Here is a 17,233-nt window from a genome sequence, read left to right as displayed (position 1 = left end):
TTTTGTTTTACATATTTTATATTTCTTCAAATATCTGAATACTAGAGTTCGTTATGTTGTACATTCTTTTAGATTAAAAGACGCAACAGTTTTCTTTGCCTACTTTAAGACTTATAAGTACGTCTAAATACGGATTTTTTTTGTGTTATTAAAATTTGCTGTTACAAAATGATAGAAATTATTATAAATTAAGGAATGTATCCCCCTCATGCAAAGCTCTGATTCCTTTCACGGATTTGGCTATCCTTTTTGGACCTTTCTGATGCAGAAAATTTGTACCGTTAATTTTATTTATACTAAACTTAGACTACTATAACACATATTATCGTAGTCTCAGACGGTGATAGTTAAAATAACTTTGAACTGATTAGCGTAATTGTTATATTCAAACAATATTTCCAATAGTAATAAATAATTTACTTTTTAATTACATGATAAACAAACAATATAATCAAAAGGTATTGTCTGGAACGTTTTTTACCTTTCATTTGGAAATCCTCGGCAGTGAACCTTGTAATCGCATTGTGACGTAACCTTTTGTCGATAGTTGCTCATAGCGACGTTAGTAGAGTTGAACTATCGGTACTGTGTAAAGAGGTATGTTTTGAAGACTGGGATTTAATTTTTATTACAAAAAAAAACTAATAAACTTTTTTCTTAATTACGGTAATTGGAGTAATCAGCGAAAATGACAACTGTAGGAGTAAAACCAACAACTACCGACAAAATTAACCCGGTTAATATTCCAAGTTATTCTTACCAATATCCGTCTCATCGGAGAGTACAATTAGCAGCAGTTAAAACGGGTATATTTCATCCAAAAATACCCAGCTTCAGAAGAATGGATATGGATACTGCAGGACACAAATTACCAGATGAACACTGCCGTACAACAACTTCTGTGGGACCAGGTAATATTTTTTTCATTTGTTTTATCATCTTTTTTCATTTTCGTTTGATGTTTAAATTATATGAAACGCGATCGTTATGACATTAAGTTGGAATCCTCCCCGTATATGTCATGTAAATGCAAAATGATATGTATTTCAATAAAAATGAAATTAACAAAAATACTGAACTCCTAGGTAAAAAATTCCTAAAGGAAAGCTCCTAATCAAATGGCAAAACCAAAAGCTCAAACACATCAAACGAAGGGATAACAACTGTCATATTCCTGACTTGCAGGAAAACTGAAAACATTTTATTAGCCTTTTGTAATAAGATAATTCTTTTTAGCTTAGCTATCCTTGCCTCCCCTAAAATGTCTAATATTACTTAAATATATATGTATATGTAAATCAATATTGACATGCAGAGTAGATATACACGATTTATGACAGGGTAACGGTTTTATTGATATTCCATACCATGTTCTTTAAAGATATCGAATTAAATATTTAAATAGTTTATTGTATTACTTTATGCCAATCAATACATATACCCACTAGACCGGTGTTCATTATCTAAAATGTATATGTCAAAAGATAAAATAAATTTGGTCAGTTATAGAGTTCAATTAAACCCATTAATTCATTTAGGGGACCAGATGTAGGGAGACTCGTACAAGTTTGACTTTCATAATTTGTAGGCTTTGATGCGTCTAAAAATGTTGGAATTTAAACACATCGAATGTTACTTTGCCAAAAATTGCAGCAAACATGAATACCAAAACCACTTGTTCTCTTTGTTAAACTTGAGACAGTTTTATGATACCTCCCCGTCGATTTATAATTTCAGATAATTTAAATACTTTGTCAATACTATTAAAAGGCCATTTAATATCTTATTGTCGTGTCTCAAATTTATATTTATTCAATTCAAGTAGGTAGCTATGCGAATTCCGTCGAATTTAAAGGCTTTTATTTTCTTTTGAGCTTTTGAAATTCGAATTAAATAAATTGAGTTTTTACATATTACATATATTGCGTCATTGTGATATACTGTGTTTGTACATACACATAAAACCAAAAAAGGCAATTAAAGTAAACTGTCAAAATAGAATAGAGTTTAAAACTTCCTTTTCAAATATTCAATTTAAAACGAGTTGTACTTAAGATCTGGGACTTCTGAAGGTAGATCATGCAACAATCCCAGGTTAAATTAAGCAATTAATCCTATTTATTCACATGCCTGTTTCAAGAATCGGAAAGGTCCTATAAATCTGCGTTTACATTACATGATTTTAAAAACAAATTGATTAAAAAATAAGCTACTTAATATTATCTTAAAAACACTTTTGAATTACCTAAATCCATGGACAGTCTACATGTATACTATAGTTAATGTATAGACTGTCGCTTCTAAATCTTAAGAACATTTTAATGTGAACCAAACATAAATTGCGACATTCACTTGAATGACTTTAGTTGAAACGTAGACAATTTTCCTGGAACTAAAATTGTATAAATTTGTAAAAATAAATCTAAAGTCGATATTCTTTTGCAATCAAGGCACAATCATTCTTGAAGACGTGCATAAAATATTGCGATAGACCAAAAATTGGATTCCATGTGCTTATTTTCCTTTTGACATCATTGAAAACAAAAATCTGTTTTTAATTAACTGCTGGCAATGCAATCCCTATTATTGGCGGTGCTAATGCAACATCGCCGTGGAGGTATTCCCGCCATACACCACAACGCCACATAAACTAATCACTTTATCTATTTTTGTTACAAGAATCACTGAAACATAATGCTTACGGTATTATATTCAATTTGCTTTCATATATAGCATGTCAATTTTCCTTTGCCATTACTTTTAATATACGAAAATGATTTGATGATTTAGCGTATTTTCCGCGAATTTTAAATGCCTGTTCTTGACAACGTCGCAAAAACAACGCGTCAAGTATTGATGCCTTGATGCGTTATTATCTGCCCTTGCTACTGTTTCGTTTGCCCTATCGGACTGAAATGTGTAAATTATAAGATGTTTACAGAAAAGGCATAGCTTCCGGTCAATCTCAGTATATGTTTGTAGAGTTTCTGCAAGCAAAAAACTTTTGATTTAAACCTCTCGTGTTGAGATCTGTAGTAAGGTAGAGACATATTTGATCAAAACATTTAATGTTATCTAATTGTTTTTTTTTTTTTTTGCAAAACATTTCCCCATTGATCCGGCACACCACTATCATTTTGAGAATTTGCTGCTTAAATTTTTTTTTGCCGCTAAAGACATATAAATACATTTAGTATATGTCTCTGCTACCGCTCAGGAACTAAGATTATCAATCAGTCGATTTTTTAACGCATAAATTATTTTTTTCAGAGGATTTCAGGAGGTCATCATCAACATTGTTTGACCCACCCACCAACGCCATGTCTAGTCTGGTGAGTACATTGTCATAAAGATTTGTCTATCATATGCTTTTTAAAGTAAAAAGTAATGCAAACATTATACTGAGATTTTCAAAACCGCATCGTATTAGGAATAAGGATTAAGAAGAGAGATAGCGTTGGATTACAAACCAATAATACAACAAACGCATGGTTTAGAACAAAACAAGCACCCTTTGATTTCCGCCAATGGATAGAACCGCGTGTCGTAAAGCTTCCAAAGTAACTGAAATATTTGAAATGTTAAAATGCAATCACTGATGACATACTTACATGTAGCAATACTATTGTCCTTTTCTGTCAATTCAAATTGCTCTTTTTTTGTTAACTATCTCTAGGATTGCCAATTAGATAACTCTCCACAAGAGACCAAAATGACACAGAAATTAACAACTATAGGTCACCGTACGGTCTTCAACAATGAGCAAAGCCCATACCGCATAGTCAGCTATAAAAGGCCCCGAAATGACAATGTAAAACAATTCAAACGAGAAAACTATCGGCCTAATTTATGTACAAAAAATAAACGAAAAACAAATATATATATAACCGACAACCACTGAATTACAGGCTCCTGACTTGGGACAGGCACATACATACATAATGTGGCGGGTTTAAACATAATAGCTGGATCCCAACTCCCCCCTAACCTGGGGACAGTGGTCCATTTTGTTGAGCCTGCAACAATTATTTTACTCGAAAGCGAGACATAGTGATCCTATATTCTGTCGGCGGCTTTAACATTTAAGTTCTCTCTGTGATTGAAGGTTTTTTTGGACTTCAAAAGCTTTATCAAACTAATGTGGAAATACTAAGATATGAAAACGTTCTATCAAATTCTTATTTAAGGAAATAACAGAAACAGGTCGACAGTTACACAGACACTACACAACTCCAGATGAATTAAAGTAAGTAATATTGTATATGTTGTTGCAGTGATTTGTTGCACAATAGCTTTTTTTTGAAAATCCAGCCTGTCGTAGGTTTATTTTCTTGATTGACTTTAAAAATGTTGTTTGCTGCTTCACTGTAAATTCGCAGGTGGGGACACATAGTTTTGCCCCCCTGACTGGGTCAACAAAAGACTTGTAAATTCGTATTTGCTGCTTCCTTGTGGTTTTTAAATGTTATAACAAAGACTTATCGCCAGGAGTAAGAATGATTTGTATGGGTATGAATCCATCTCTTCCTGCAGACAGTTGTCTTGCGAACTAGCAATGTTAAAAATTCGTCTCATTATGTCAGTTTTGTTCAAATCAAAGCCGACTTTAACTCACTGAAATCTAACTATGGCGTAAAAATGATATCAATTGTAGTTTGTTTTTCAATTATAATGTCGGATTGATTGATTGTTGGTTGCTTAACGTCCAGTGGCAAATATTTTAATCATGTTTAGAACGACCAATTCTTATAACAATTACTGTTTATTGAATTAGTTTAACTGTAATGTTTTTTTTTTTAAAGGAAAACACGTGATGAATGGTCAAATTTCCTGAATAGATCTCCAGAAAGATATAGTATCAAATTACCGGAATTACCCGAAGCTAAAGGTGAATGTAATTATAAAGGAGATCTTATGTCAAGGGTCAAGGGTATTGATATGTCAAGGTCATCATTATCAAAATTATATGAAAAACTTTTGATATCTAAATAACTACATGCATACTTCTTGTCCCACTTTGAAATTAGTTTTTTAATATTCGCTTTTGTTCCAGTCATCTGCAGTGAGGAATTATAAGTACGGAAAATATACATAAATTATGTTTGGTTTCCACGTGTCGTGGATAGTTGTTTATATTTTCATTCGACATTATATTTGCACTCTTCCTTTGTCTTATGGTTGTCAATATGTCTAAGGTCAAAGTTATTGTAACTAAAACACATGTTTGTGTTGGACAATAGTTCTGTCTAAATTCATAACAGAAAATTTGTCGTACCCCTCTAAATAAGCAGTAATATCTATACCATTCGGTCACTATGAGCATTTTCCCTCTATATTTATGCGCTAGCTGACTAATATTTTCTGATTCTTTTTTTCAGATCAAAGATTTGTAGGATATGCTGTCCGATATCTAAGACCAGATATCACTAAATCATGGAAAGTAAGTCAAACTTTTTTTTAATTCTTTTGCGTAAATTTTATATTATGATAGTCGATATAGATTATGTTGATTATTTTTAAAAGAACCATCTACCCTAGATATGGTTATAACTAGAATATACGTGCTTCTTTTTCTCATAGATCTGTATTGCTTTTTTTTTTAATGTAACATGTATTTAAAGATTTGGCAACATAATTTAAAAAAAAAAGTACTTTGTATACACAAATTCTGGAGAAAAGATCTTTTTTTGCATTTATTAAGTTTTAGAGTGACTCTGGCAACAAATGTCGCTGTTTCATCACGCTGTTTTGCTATTTCAAGTCTATGCTCTATACGCAGTGGCGGATCCAGAGGGGGGGTTCCGGGGGTCCGCACCCCCCCTTTATTTTGGCCGATCAATGCATTTGAATCGGGACATATGTTTTGCACCCCCCCTGCACCCCCCCTTTGCCCTGGGCTAGCACCCCCCCCCCTTTCGAAAATTCCTGCATCCGCCACTGTATATGGACAGTTTATCCCTAACCCTTCTATTAACCTTTAACCTTTATAAACAGGTGCTTTAAAGGAAAAGAAAACATGATAACAACACTACGAAATATGAAATGCTAAATCAGTATTGAATTTCAAGGATATAGGGAATAATCGACAAAAACCTATCCACCAAACACAAATGGACAAGGATATATACAAATGTGGTCTTGCAGGTGCATGCTTATTTTATCTTTAAAGTATATTTTAACAATTTATATCAATTTCTGTTTTATAGTATACACTTCAACAGGAACCAACATTAGATCAATTTGGTCAGAAACCAATACCTGCTAATATTTAGTAAGTATGATTAAATCAAAGTCCTAAAATTTAATATACAAACAAATGAAGCGTCACATTAATTTACATCGTAGTATGATCATAGCATGGTTGAGATATAAGCAATAGTTTTGGAATGCTGGAATAATATCAAATATTTTACATCAAACTGAAAAAAGATCATAAGAGAAATTTTTGGCGACAGAGGTTAAATGGTTCATGATCCAAATTAAAAGGAACCATCACAATAGAAATTTATTTGGACTTTCTTGTCATCCCTCCTATAACCAATTTACGTATATTTTATTCTTGCAGTGCTAGATACAGAGACACCTACCCACAATTCAGTAGGAGTATTTCATCAGAAGCATGGAGATAAACAACCGGAAGTCAAATCTAGGATTTAAATTAATTCTTACAAAACATTCCTTGAAGTAAATGACAATTTGAGATCTTCCCATACCCCATAATAAAATTATGAATATTGATCTAAATATAGAAGAAAAAAGTTCCTTCTATTTGTTATCATACGAATAAAAGTATGAAAAAGTATGAAATTCGCTCAGAAAGTATGAAAAAAAGTATTATATGTTCGCTCACATTTCAAGTGCTTTGTAGGTTATTGACTATCAGTATTCATTGTTACATGTTTAGTATTTTTGTATAACGTTTAGAAGAATATATGTTTTGCTCAAATTGTTCAGTATTATCATAGTTTATCGTTGTTGTAAATATGAGAAAATTTTACATCAGTATTAATATCTGTATACTCTATTTTTATTTGCTGTGATACTTTTTATTTTGTAAATAAACAAATTTCATACGTTCACACTTGTTCATATTGTATCCGGGTTGGTGTAAACTAGTTTCATATCCATCAATCTCATTTTCCCAAAAGGAAGGTGAACTCAGTGAATAAGCTAGTCACTTATCGCAGGGTATAACCAAACCCTCTCTAAGTATTGTATTTGAAATTTTTTATTCAATCTGTCCACGGAGAGCCATTATTTAAGGATGGCTGGCAGTGCTAGGCGGAGACCAGCGAAATAACTACCGATTATTGTTATCATCAGGAGTCAACCATTCTCGACTGTTTGGCCTTTGATGATAAGGAATGATGGTATCTTGGTGTCGTATATTGAGAAGCTTTTAGTTTAGGGGCTCACTGTTATTTATGGTTACATCTACTTTTACCATTTTCACAAATGACTCTGCTTTATGGTGTGAATTCCAATATATTTCTTTTCATTCAGTACTTTATTGGAATATTTGAGAAAAAACTATTCAATGAAAAAAGTCGTATAAGACACAGAGGAAAGATTAAACCAACTGACTGCTTTTTTCACCACGTTTCGTCATTGTTGAGGGATGCACGGTGACTTCAGATTTTCACATCCTTGTTGTTGTCCTCTGGTCTGATTAGATTGTTGTCTCATAGGCGATCATGGTCATTTTTATAATATTTGGTTAAATTAAAAAAACTACATAAATAACATTCTTTTAATACAAATTTAAGAAGAGAAACAAAATTAAGTAAAATGCCTAATTAAAGAATGAATAAAGTACCTATAAATTAAAACAAATTTGAGAGCAAGAGGAAGTCGTAAGTACTATTAAAAACAGGAATGTCTCTACACTGTGAACTTAGGGACACGTGTCTATACTCAGTGAAAGTCATTGGGTACTTTTTATAATTCTTCATGTCTGTGTATTTTATCATGATGGTGATTATGTGGACGCGGTTCTTTGGCTTTCACTATTGGTGACTGTTTAGAATTCCTCTTCAGCAGCTTATCTCCCATTATATCAAAGAATTGCCGAACAACATTTTGCTTCTTTAACAATAACTCACGCTGTCTTGGTCCTTTTGCTGAAGAAAAAAATAACGTTATTTATAAATTGACACAACTGACGGACCATATACACTTTTTAAAGTCACAAACTCATGCATTTCCTCGACTTGAGTCTTCAATTACCAATAACCCGAATGCCAATGTCATAGAAACAAAAATGAAACATTGCTTTCAACTTTACAACAAGAAAAAGTTTATGACAATGTAATACTTTATGACACTGAACTTCTTGATGACAATTTTTTAAATAACTGAAATGACAATATAATGACTGTGATACTTTAATTATGACAGTGTAGTGTTGTGTCGTTGTTCTCCTCTTATATTTAATACGTTTTCCTCAGTTTTAGTTTGTTACCCCGATTTTGTTTTTTGTCCATGGATTTATGAGTTTGAACAGCCGTATATTACTGTTGCCTTTATTTAATGCTTTATGATAATTTTGGTATTGGTTCTATGACATTGTCATGATTGTATGACTAAACAGCAATGATTTAAAACTTGTACTACCAACCAATGTAACGGCATATGATGTGCACGCATTTAGGGACGACATCAAAAGATCAATGTAAGATAAAAAACTTAATTCAAATAGTTTGGGGGTGGGGGGGTTGAACTGCTGCAAGATTTGGTTATCTGACATTGATTTTTACATATATCAATATGGGTCAATCAATTTTTCCCAAATTAAGTTAATAGGGGGGTAGGGGGGTCAGTGAAAAAACTATTTGAATTAAGTTTTTTATCCTTCATTGAACTTTTGATGTCGTCCCTTAGACTTTCAGTGTCTTCAATAACGCTGGATGCCGAAATAGTTGGCTAGTACAAACTTGGAAGAGCTTAGATAACCAAACAAATAGCTAAACCAAGACAAGAAATCGACGCTGCTCACAAGAAAGATGCATTTCTAATTTAAAAAAAGATCGCTAAATGGAATAACGGCACATAGCAACAAAGCATGCACTGATTAAATATGCCAGTACCGAAAACCATTTATGTGTTTTCCAGACTGTACCGAAGTAATGAAAAACTGGACTTGTGATACAGTCGGGGACAATTCGCCTGCATATAGGTATCGAAACCTTTTTATAGTAATAGTAATAACATCAAACAGGCACTAATTTTAAACTATATTTTGATGAGTTGACATTTATATGTGTCATGAACTTCCACTTACGATCGACTAATTCTCGGATAAGATAGTACCGCTCATCATCTATTACTGATGTTTCCTCGTGGTATTCCACCTCTTCCAGCAAGTAAACATAGTATTCTGCTATTCTGAAATAATGCCAGAAAATAATATGAATAAATCATAAATGTGCAGATTTTAAGTTCAGTACTGGAAAAAAGCCATCTGATTTCCTAGAAATTATATAAATGAAATGTCAATCTGATACATGATATAAAAATAATTTCACTGTGAGTGCTGAGACACTAGTACAAAAGACCATTTTGATTGGATACGAAATTTTGATCAAGTACTGATATTGTTTCCGCATAATATTCGAAAATAAAAACAAACAATTCACAAAATCAAGCAATCAATTTAAACATTGACTTGCTAACTATGAAATCTGCTATGATACTTTAATAATTTCAATACATACTCTTGCATATCTTTATCGTCGTAATATTCCATAAATTCTTTAGCTTTCTGTACAATTTTTTTCTGTAGAAAACAAAACATAAGTTAATATTACATTTTAGCCTCCTACTACTTTTCGAATGAATACCTTTTCATATGTCTTCGTAATCTTTTGCAATCTGGTTTGAATTGTATCTTCGGGTTAATCTTTGGTCGTTTTATTTCGGTTGAAAAGTGTCTGTGAGAAACCTTTTGCTTCCAATGCTTAAAGATGACCCAGAAGCCACGGTTTGTTTGATATAGAATACACATATAATTTTGCATTCTCATAATGTTTAAAATGCTTTCCACAATCTTTATGATTTCTACGATGACTTTATATAACTGAAACCAAATATCTGAAATAACACATTTAAAAGGAGAATTTCCTTTGGATAGAATAAAGCTTGCTGAGTTACACATAAAAAAAACTTTGATAAAGATTTTCTGCTTACCATTTTCTTCCCACTAGCGATAGTATTCTTGTTAGCTTTGATCAACTCGTCCATTTCTTTTAAAAGTCCAGCCTAAAATAACATTTGTATTTTACAAAACAAAATCTACAATTTATCTGTTATTGCAATTAAATATTCGTCAGACAAGTAGCTGTAAAGTATTTTGATTCAGCAAAATGTCTTACTATAGAACTGTTGTTAGTATCATAGTAACAATTGTAAGTAAATTTGAATAAGCATAGAACTTTTGTAATACAAATAGGGAGCTCTGGTACGAATGCTATAACTATCCAATATAGATATCAAGGGACGAGTATAATGTTACGCTGGTTTTAGTTTAATGTGAGAATAATAAGATTCAACCCCTATCAGAGAGATATCAACAAGGTTTTAATGTGCAAAGAGCGTGGCATTCTCCCTTCACGAATCATTGGGTTTTATGTTATCATTCCTACTGGACGCGGCTGCGTATTTATACATCCCTCACAGCCATATGTGAATTGTTCCTCTGGTTAATTTGAAACTGCTTAAAAGTGAAGCATTTTAATAATATGAACGTGGTTTACTGAAGCGTGATTTTCAATTTCATACCTATTGATTTAATCATCGATCTTACAGACACCCATAAAATATTCATTCAAATTTGATACCATCTTAACCTGAAATAAACGGATTATAAATCAAACATTTTTAAGCAGCAGCAGATTTCAAAAAACATTCAGAAACGTAATAGTCTTTCGTACCAAACTGCAGGATTAATCTTTAAAGGAAGCTATTTATGTGATATCATTGAAAGTAGGAACGAAAGTCTGTCAACCACTTGTGTTTGTAATTCCACAGAGTATTAATTCGACAGGTTGCCTTCGTTGTGACTAGTCGTTTCGAATCATAAACTATCCATTTAAATTTGACTTACCCCTTCTGGTAAAGCCCCGTTTTGTTGTCTTGTGATCCCAGTTTTATCAGCAATGAACGCCATTATTTCTATTTTATCAAATCTTCCCCCGTACATACTCTTTCTAGGAATTTCATCATCGCTGTACCAGTATAAAGCTGGGAACGCCCTCGCTTTAAACCTGATCCAAATATATACAATGTACATAATAGTATATCGTTTTGATTCAGTATACGAGAAAACTGTTTCCAACAATATGTAAGTATCTATACAAATATGTCACTTTCTTTATCGTCATGAATGTAGAATCGGTGTAGATTAATTGATTAGGAACTGTCAAATATTTCATAATCAAATTACTTACAGTTCCTGTTAAACGAACATGTGACTATTTGATACATTATGATTTAAAGGAAGACATGTATATGTTACAGCACTGTCACAAGTAAGGAGTCGGACTGAGCCAGCTCACACAGATATGTTTAACTCCGTCACATAATATAGGTATCTGTCCCAAGCATATGTCACAAGTAAGGAGGCTGACTGAGCCAGCTCACACAGATATGTTTAACTCCGTCACATAATATAGGTATCTGTCCCAAGCATATGTCACAAGTAAGGAGGCGGACTGAGCCAGCTCACACAGATATGTTTAACTACGTCACATAATATAGGTATCTGTCCCAAGCATATGTCACAAGTAAGGAGGCTGACTGAGCCAGCTCACACAGATATGTTTAACTCCGTCACATAATATAGGTATCTGTCCCAAGTAAGGAGGCTGACTGAGCCAGCTCACACAGATATGTTTAACTACGTCACATAATATAGGTATCTGTCCCAAGCATATGTCACAAGTAAGGAGGCTGACTGAGCCAGCTCACACAGATATGTTTAACTACGTCACATAATATAGGTATCTGTCCCAAGCATATGTCACAAGTAAGGAGGCGGACTGAGCCAGCTCACACAGATATGTTTAACTCCGTCACATAATATAGGTATCTGTCCCAAGCAATACTACTGTTATCCAGGGGTTGTCATAGATTTCTGTCGGACATAATTGTTTTGCGTTTATTGTTGTAGTATAAATCTGTTGGTTTTTTTTCTTTAAAGTATTTTTTACATTTTTTTCTACTTCAATTCCGAAGCTCTCTACTAGAATATGGTATTGGGTTTGCTTATTATTAAAGGCTATACGGTGAACTGAACTCGTTAACCTTTTTGTCCTATGGTCTATAATACGGATAGTTGTCTATCTTATTGGCAATGATGGTACCAAGTCTGATCATTTTCATACTAAGAGAAGGTTTTCACTCTGTCGTTATGGTTTATTTATCTACTGTTATACCTGTCTTTGAGTTCGCCTTCTCTGTGTACATTCAAACGAGCAAACATTATCTGAAATAGCATTTTTAAATTTAGTAAACTCCATTTAGATTAAGGTAATAAATCTTTATCCATTTTGGTGATATGTGAGATTTAAAAAAAACTGAAATTAAAGATAACGGTAACATGTAGGAGTTTTTAACATTCTTAATTGAACTTGATAACCGAAGACTTATTTAATTTTAAAATAAAGTTATACCAAAGAAATTGATATTCGTTTTTAAAACCTTATAATTCAAAAGAATACAAATATTGTTTTAATAATTATATTTAATATGTTTGGGCCTTACCTTATCGTCATTTTTGAACAACTCCGCTAAGTCATCAAACCACTCTACCTTGTCTTTGTTCTCTAAAACATACAAGTTTAACTTTGACATGATGTATGACATATTTTAAAAGCATTAACTTTGATTGACTGTTTGTGTTTAACACCACATTTAGCAGACTCTCTATGTTATATTGTAGCTGCCATTTTTTTTATGGATGAAACGTAGTACTCTGAGAAAATGTCTGTGCGTTTTTACATTGATAAAAGTGCATACATTTTCTGTCATTCCATATACGGCTTTGATGAAGATGAAAAAAATATCATACACAAACTATTTGGTATATTTTAATTCAAGATGGTTGAATACACCTGCTATACCTTGTGACGACGTTTTAAAATTCGTACAAGCTTTTCTTTTGTGCTATTGAGTCACTAGTTTGTTTCAGCTCTGTGTAAAGGTTTTTGTATATCTTTGTATTTTTGCACAATCTTTTACCATTTTCTACATTTGAAAATGCCTGTACCAAGTCAGGAATATGACAGTTCTTGTCCATTCGTTTTTTATGCGTTTTGTTATTTGATTTTGCCATGTGATTATAGATTTTCCGAATTGATTTTACTCTGAGTTCAGTATTTTTGTGATTTTACTTTTTATTTCCTCAGCTTTTAAAAACACCTTTTTAAAAATGTTCGGACGCTTTATACTTTTATTTTCATTTTAATCGAAATATGGGAGCGGGTATACCAATGGGGTCTTTATAATCGGAAAACTGTTATTTCAATAGTATAAAGAAAATAAAAATAACTATAGCATACCATTTGTATATAATAGCAATAATTTGCATTGTCGAGGTGTATTTAGTGTATCATCGAAATTGGCTTTATTTACTTCTACAGTATAGTGTTTGTCCATATAAATAAAGTCTCTCTTTGTAACATCACTGATAAGTTGTATAATACTATCAACTGTTATATCTATTTTTGCCCTGGAAAATAAAATATAGGCAACAAATGATTACATATGTTGGGAATTAATTTGTCTTTACGTTGATTCGTCTATCATGCCTAGTTTGTTGGTGGAATTTTATTATTTCATCGTGGTTTATCCGGCGATTACCATTTAAAATGTTAATCTTCCAAATGAGGCATGGTGAAGAGTATTATTGTCATGATTGTGTCAACTTGTAACTCAATAGACTTGCCCAATACTTAATGGTTATAAGTGTTGAGCTTCGTATATTTTTTTCTTGTTTGTCTGTAAATAATTCTTACTGTGTATTGACTATTAATTTCTGTTTCTATGTTTTTATATTCCTTCCTTGGATAGACCATATTATGGCTAAATATGTTCATTTTAAACATGTAAATATGTACCTTTTTGTCTGTATGATATTTGCTTAAAAGACTTACATGATGATATACATAGGTGGCTGCATTTTTTTTGGTCATACATCTTTGAAGCAAAGTAATGTTTAAGAACGCATAATACAGATAAAGTGTTACATTTATAATTAGAGTTATCCTTCTTTGATCATACGCACTGCTATATATGACGTACTAACCTATTAACTTGATATGAATTAGCTTTGAAGTAGATAAGAGATGGGAATGTATCGATTTCTAATGTAGCTGCAAGTCCAGTATGAGCAATTCTCCCAAACCTTATTTCCTCTCTGTCAAATGGCTGAGAAGCAGCGACAAACTTTGAATAGGCAAGATTGCATTCATGACAACCTGAAAAAAATGAAGAAAAAGAACATGTTCCAAGGCTCCGTGTTGAAGACCCGACTATGACATATATAATGGTTTACTTTTACAAATTGTTACTTTAATGGAGAGTTGTCTCATTGGCACTCATACTAGTACCTCAACTTCTTATATCTATGTATAGTTTGTGCGTCCGAAGAGATTTTCTGGATTTACCTTCACCATGAAAGGAAAAGCCGAATATTTGAAATCAAAGACTGTATAAGAACCGAAACAGTTGAAGAACTATATAATTAAAGATGACACAAAGATAGCCAAAGCATTTAAGATAAATTTTTCTATTGTTAAAGATCCAAATAGTCTGTTTATGATATTTCTTTTTGTCTTCATTAACAGTATAAATCAATTGAATATCGATAAGCATAAAGTTATATATTTCTGACTTTTTGTTTTTAGGCACCAAGTGTTGTTTTTTTTTTTTTTTGTATTTACCCTCCGATGTTAGTTAAAATCTTAACCAATTTGATTTATCCGGAATATATTTCCTGCAAAACCCATAAGAAAGAGACGTTTCTGTTTGAACCATAATCATAGAACGAGATCAAATTGAACTTACCATTTGTTACATATATAATTAAGAATTTTCCATCATTCTGAAGCTGTAAAATAAAATTGTTCGAATAATCAGGAGAATACCAATTTTACTTGCATATTGTTTTTTTCTTAAGTTGTGTCGTTTATTAGTATGCAATATCACAACTTTCAGTCGATTGAAAAGGTTTAAATACCTGACAAAACAAGTTATGATACTTAATAACAATGTTCAATGGCGGATCCAGGGGGGGGGGGGGTGTGTTTTTTTTAGCCGATCAATGCATTTGAATGGGAGCATATAGTTGGAACCCCCTCCCCCCACCTCCCCCTTTACTCTGGGTTGGGACCCCCCTTTTTAAAATGGCTGGATCCGCCACTGATGTTTAATCGTATATTCTAAAGAATTAGAAATAGATGTAATGTCTTTTTTTTCAAAATATATAAAACAAACCATAAAACTTGCCAAAGACGAAAACAGGTATTTTTAGTTAGATTCATACGTATCCGAATATTTTTGAGAAGATGAACAACTGAATGAATGTATTTCTCATTTCTTCATATTTTAAAGTTAATGTATTGTGTTAATAAAATAAGATCTGGAGTAAACGTAAATGGGACGGCAACCCAACAACACATAAACCATTTAGACATCTAAGGTGACTGTCAACAGACGGAATTTAACAATAGAAAAGTATCTTTATATATTTACATATGTCAAGCTCTTATGACCCAGATATAGAAAAAATAATCTGTGAATCGATTCAACAGAGACTATATCAAAGATGAGCATTTGAGAATTGTCCCTTCTAAATTATAAACCAAATAAAGATGTCAACAAAGGCAATCACCGACGAGTTTCCTGGTTTAGTTTGATTGATCGATTGTTGTTTGTTTTACGTCCAGTGGCAAATATTTAATGTATTGTTGTGTGGAAATCAACGTCACTGATGAGGTTAAAGACTTAGTTTGTTTGATCGGTTTGTGCGTGTTTTACGTCCAGTAATTATTTTTTTTAATAGAGGTTGAAAACTATTGGTCATCATACGACATTCAACAATTTGCAATACGAATACAGCATGGTAAGCTTTAAAAGGCTCCATTATAACAAATGTAAATTTTGGTTGAATAATCATTGTTTTAAACATAAGAAGGACACAAAAATGATAGGTAGAAAAAGGGGAAAATGACAAGAAGGTGTCGACAAAAATTATTAGTTGTAAAAAATACATAATACTATGACCACATGAGCTTACAGACACTTAAGAAACTGAATGACTAAACAACACAAACCCCACCAAAGGATGAACTAGTGTTCTTCTGAATAGCATACTATTCGTGCTCGACATGTAACACCCGTCGTGCTACCGTTATATATACACAATTTTTACAATCAAAGAAATCAAGATTTATCCCAATTATTGACCATTGATCCAACATAGATTCTTTGTTAACGGCTACTTTATATTAAATGAGGAAATTGAAGTGCACTTCTAGGTTTAACATAAACAAGGGAAACTATGACTTGATACATTTGTAGTATATCTATCGACAAAGATCCATAAATCTACCATGACCAATTTTACAGCATACGGATCGGATGATGCTCTCCTTGCCAAACAGTTATCACCCAAAGTGGTAACGACTCAGCGATATAGTTAATGTTAACATACAAAAATATATAAAAAAACTACTTACCTTTCTGAGAAGGTTTGACCCAGATATCTCAATTATTTTCAGTTCAACTACCTGTAAAAAGTACACTAAAATAATTTTGAAATAAATATGAAAATTCATTTTGATTAACTGAAATGACCAAAACTATTATAAACAGATAGCTATCCACGTGGTTATTGATTATGAAAACATTGGGGACAGCTGCTGCAGCCTTTGTGTATACCAACTCCACGTGTAGACCTACGAAGTTTTACACACGTGATCAATACAAATAAATACGATTTATAGATTATTATTTTTTTTTACTATAAACGAGATGTATTATTGAATTTTTAAAACGTTGAATTTGATTTTTGTATGTTTTAAAAGGATTAAAGAAATAACTTGTGTACCTTCTTGGAAGTTTGAACAACATAACTGTTTTATGTACTAGTATTTATAGAATTTAAGAAATAATTTGTGATCATCACACTGTTATTTGTTTATTAAACTTTCTTCGTTAAATTGTAAATAAATCA

At 32.3% G+C, this 17,233-nt stretch overlaps 2 protein-coding genes across 2 annotated transcripts; one reads left to right on the top strand and one right to left on the bottom strand.

Annotated features, from left to right (window-relative positions):
- Nucleotides 1-549: 549 nt before the first annotated feature.
- LOC143079104 (sperm microtubule inner protein 8-like) lies at nt 550-7,079 on the top strand. Its single transcript, XM_076254282.1, has 7 exons — nt 550-911; nt 3,271-3,332; nt 4,188-4,246; nt 4,803-4,888; nt 5,379-5,440; nt 6,207-6,271; nt 6,566-7,079. Exons 1-7 carry the CDS (start codon nt 689-691, stop codon nt 6,627-6,629), a joined length of 621 nt encoding a protein of 206 aa, XP_076110397.1. The 5' UTR covers nt 550-688; the 3' UTR covers nt 6,630-7,079.
- A 657-nt stretch (nt 7,080-7,736) lies between these two features.
- LOC143079102 (uncharacterized) lies at nt 7,737-16,890 on the bottom strand. The gene is made up of 11 exons (XM_076254281.1): nt 16,737-16,890; nt 15,064-15,106; nt 14,303-14,474; nt 13,557-13,726; nt 12,760-12,821; nt 12,432-12,481; nt 11,102-11,261; nt 10,186-10,257; nt 9,714-9,775; nt 9,281-9,384; nt 7,737-8,120 (listed from the first exon to the last, which is right to left on the bottom strand). The coding sequence occupies exons 1-11, from the start codon at nt 16,833-16,835 to the stop codon at nt 7,939-7,941; spliced, it is 1,176 nt and encodes a 391-aa protein (XP_076110396.1). The 5' UTR covers nt 16,836-16,890; the 3' UTR covers nt 7,737-7,938.
- Nucleotides 16,891-17,233: the final 343 nt, after the last annotated feature.

The sequence above is a fragment of the Mytilus galloprovincialis genome, chromosome 6 (assembly GCF_965363235.1).
Source record: "Mytilus galloprovincialis chromosome 6, xbMytGall1.hap1.1, whole genome shotgun sequence".
Taxonomy (NCBI): Eukaryota; Metazoa; Mollusca; class Bivalvia; order Mytilida; family Mytilidae; genus Mytilus; species Mytilus galloprovincialis.
The sequence above is the reverse complement of the archived record's forward strand: the minus strand, read 5'-3'. Positions and strand labels throughout refer to the sequence as shown.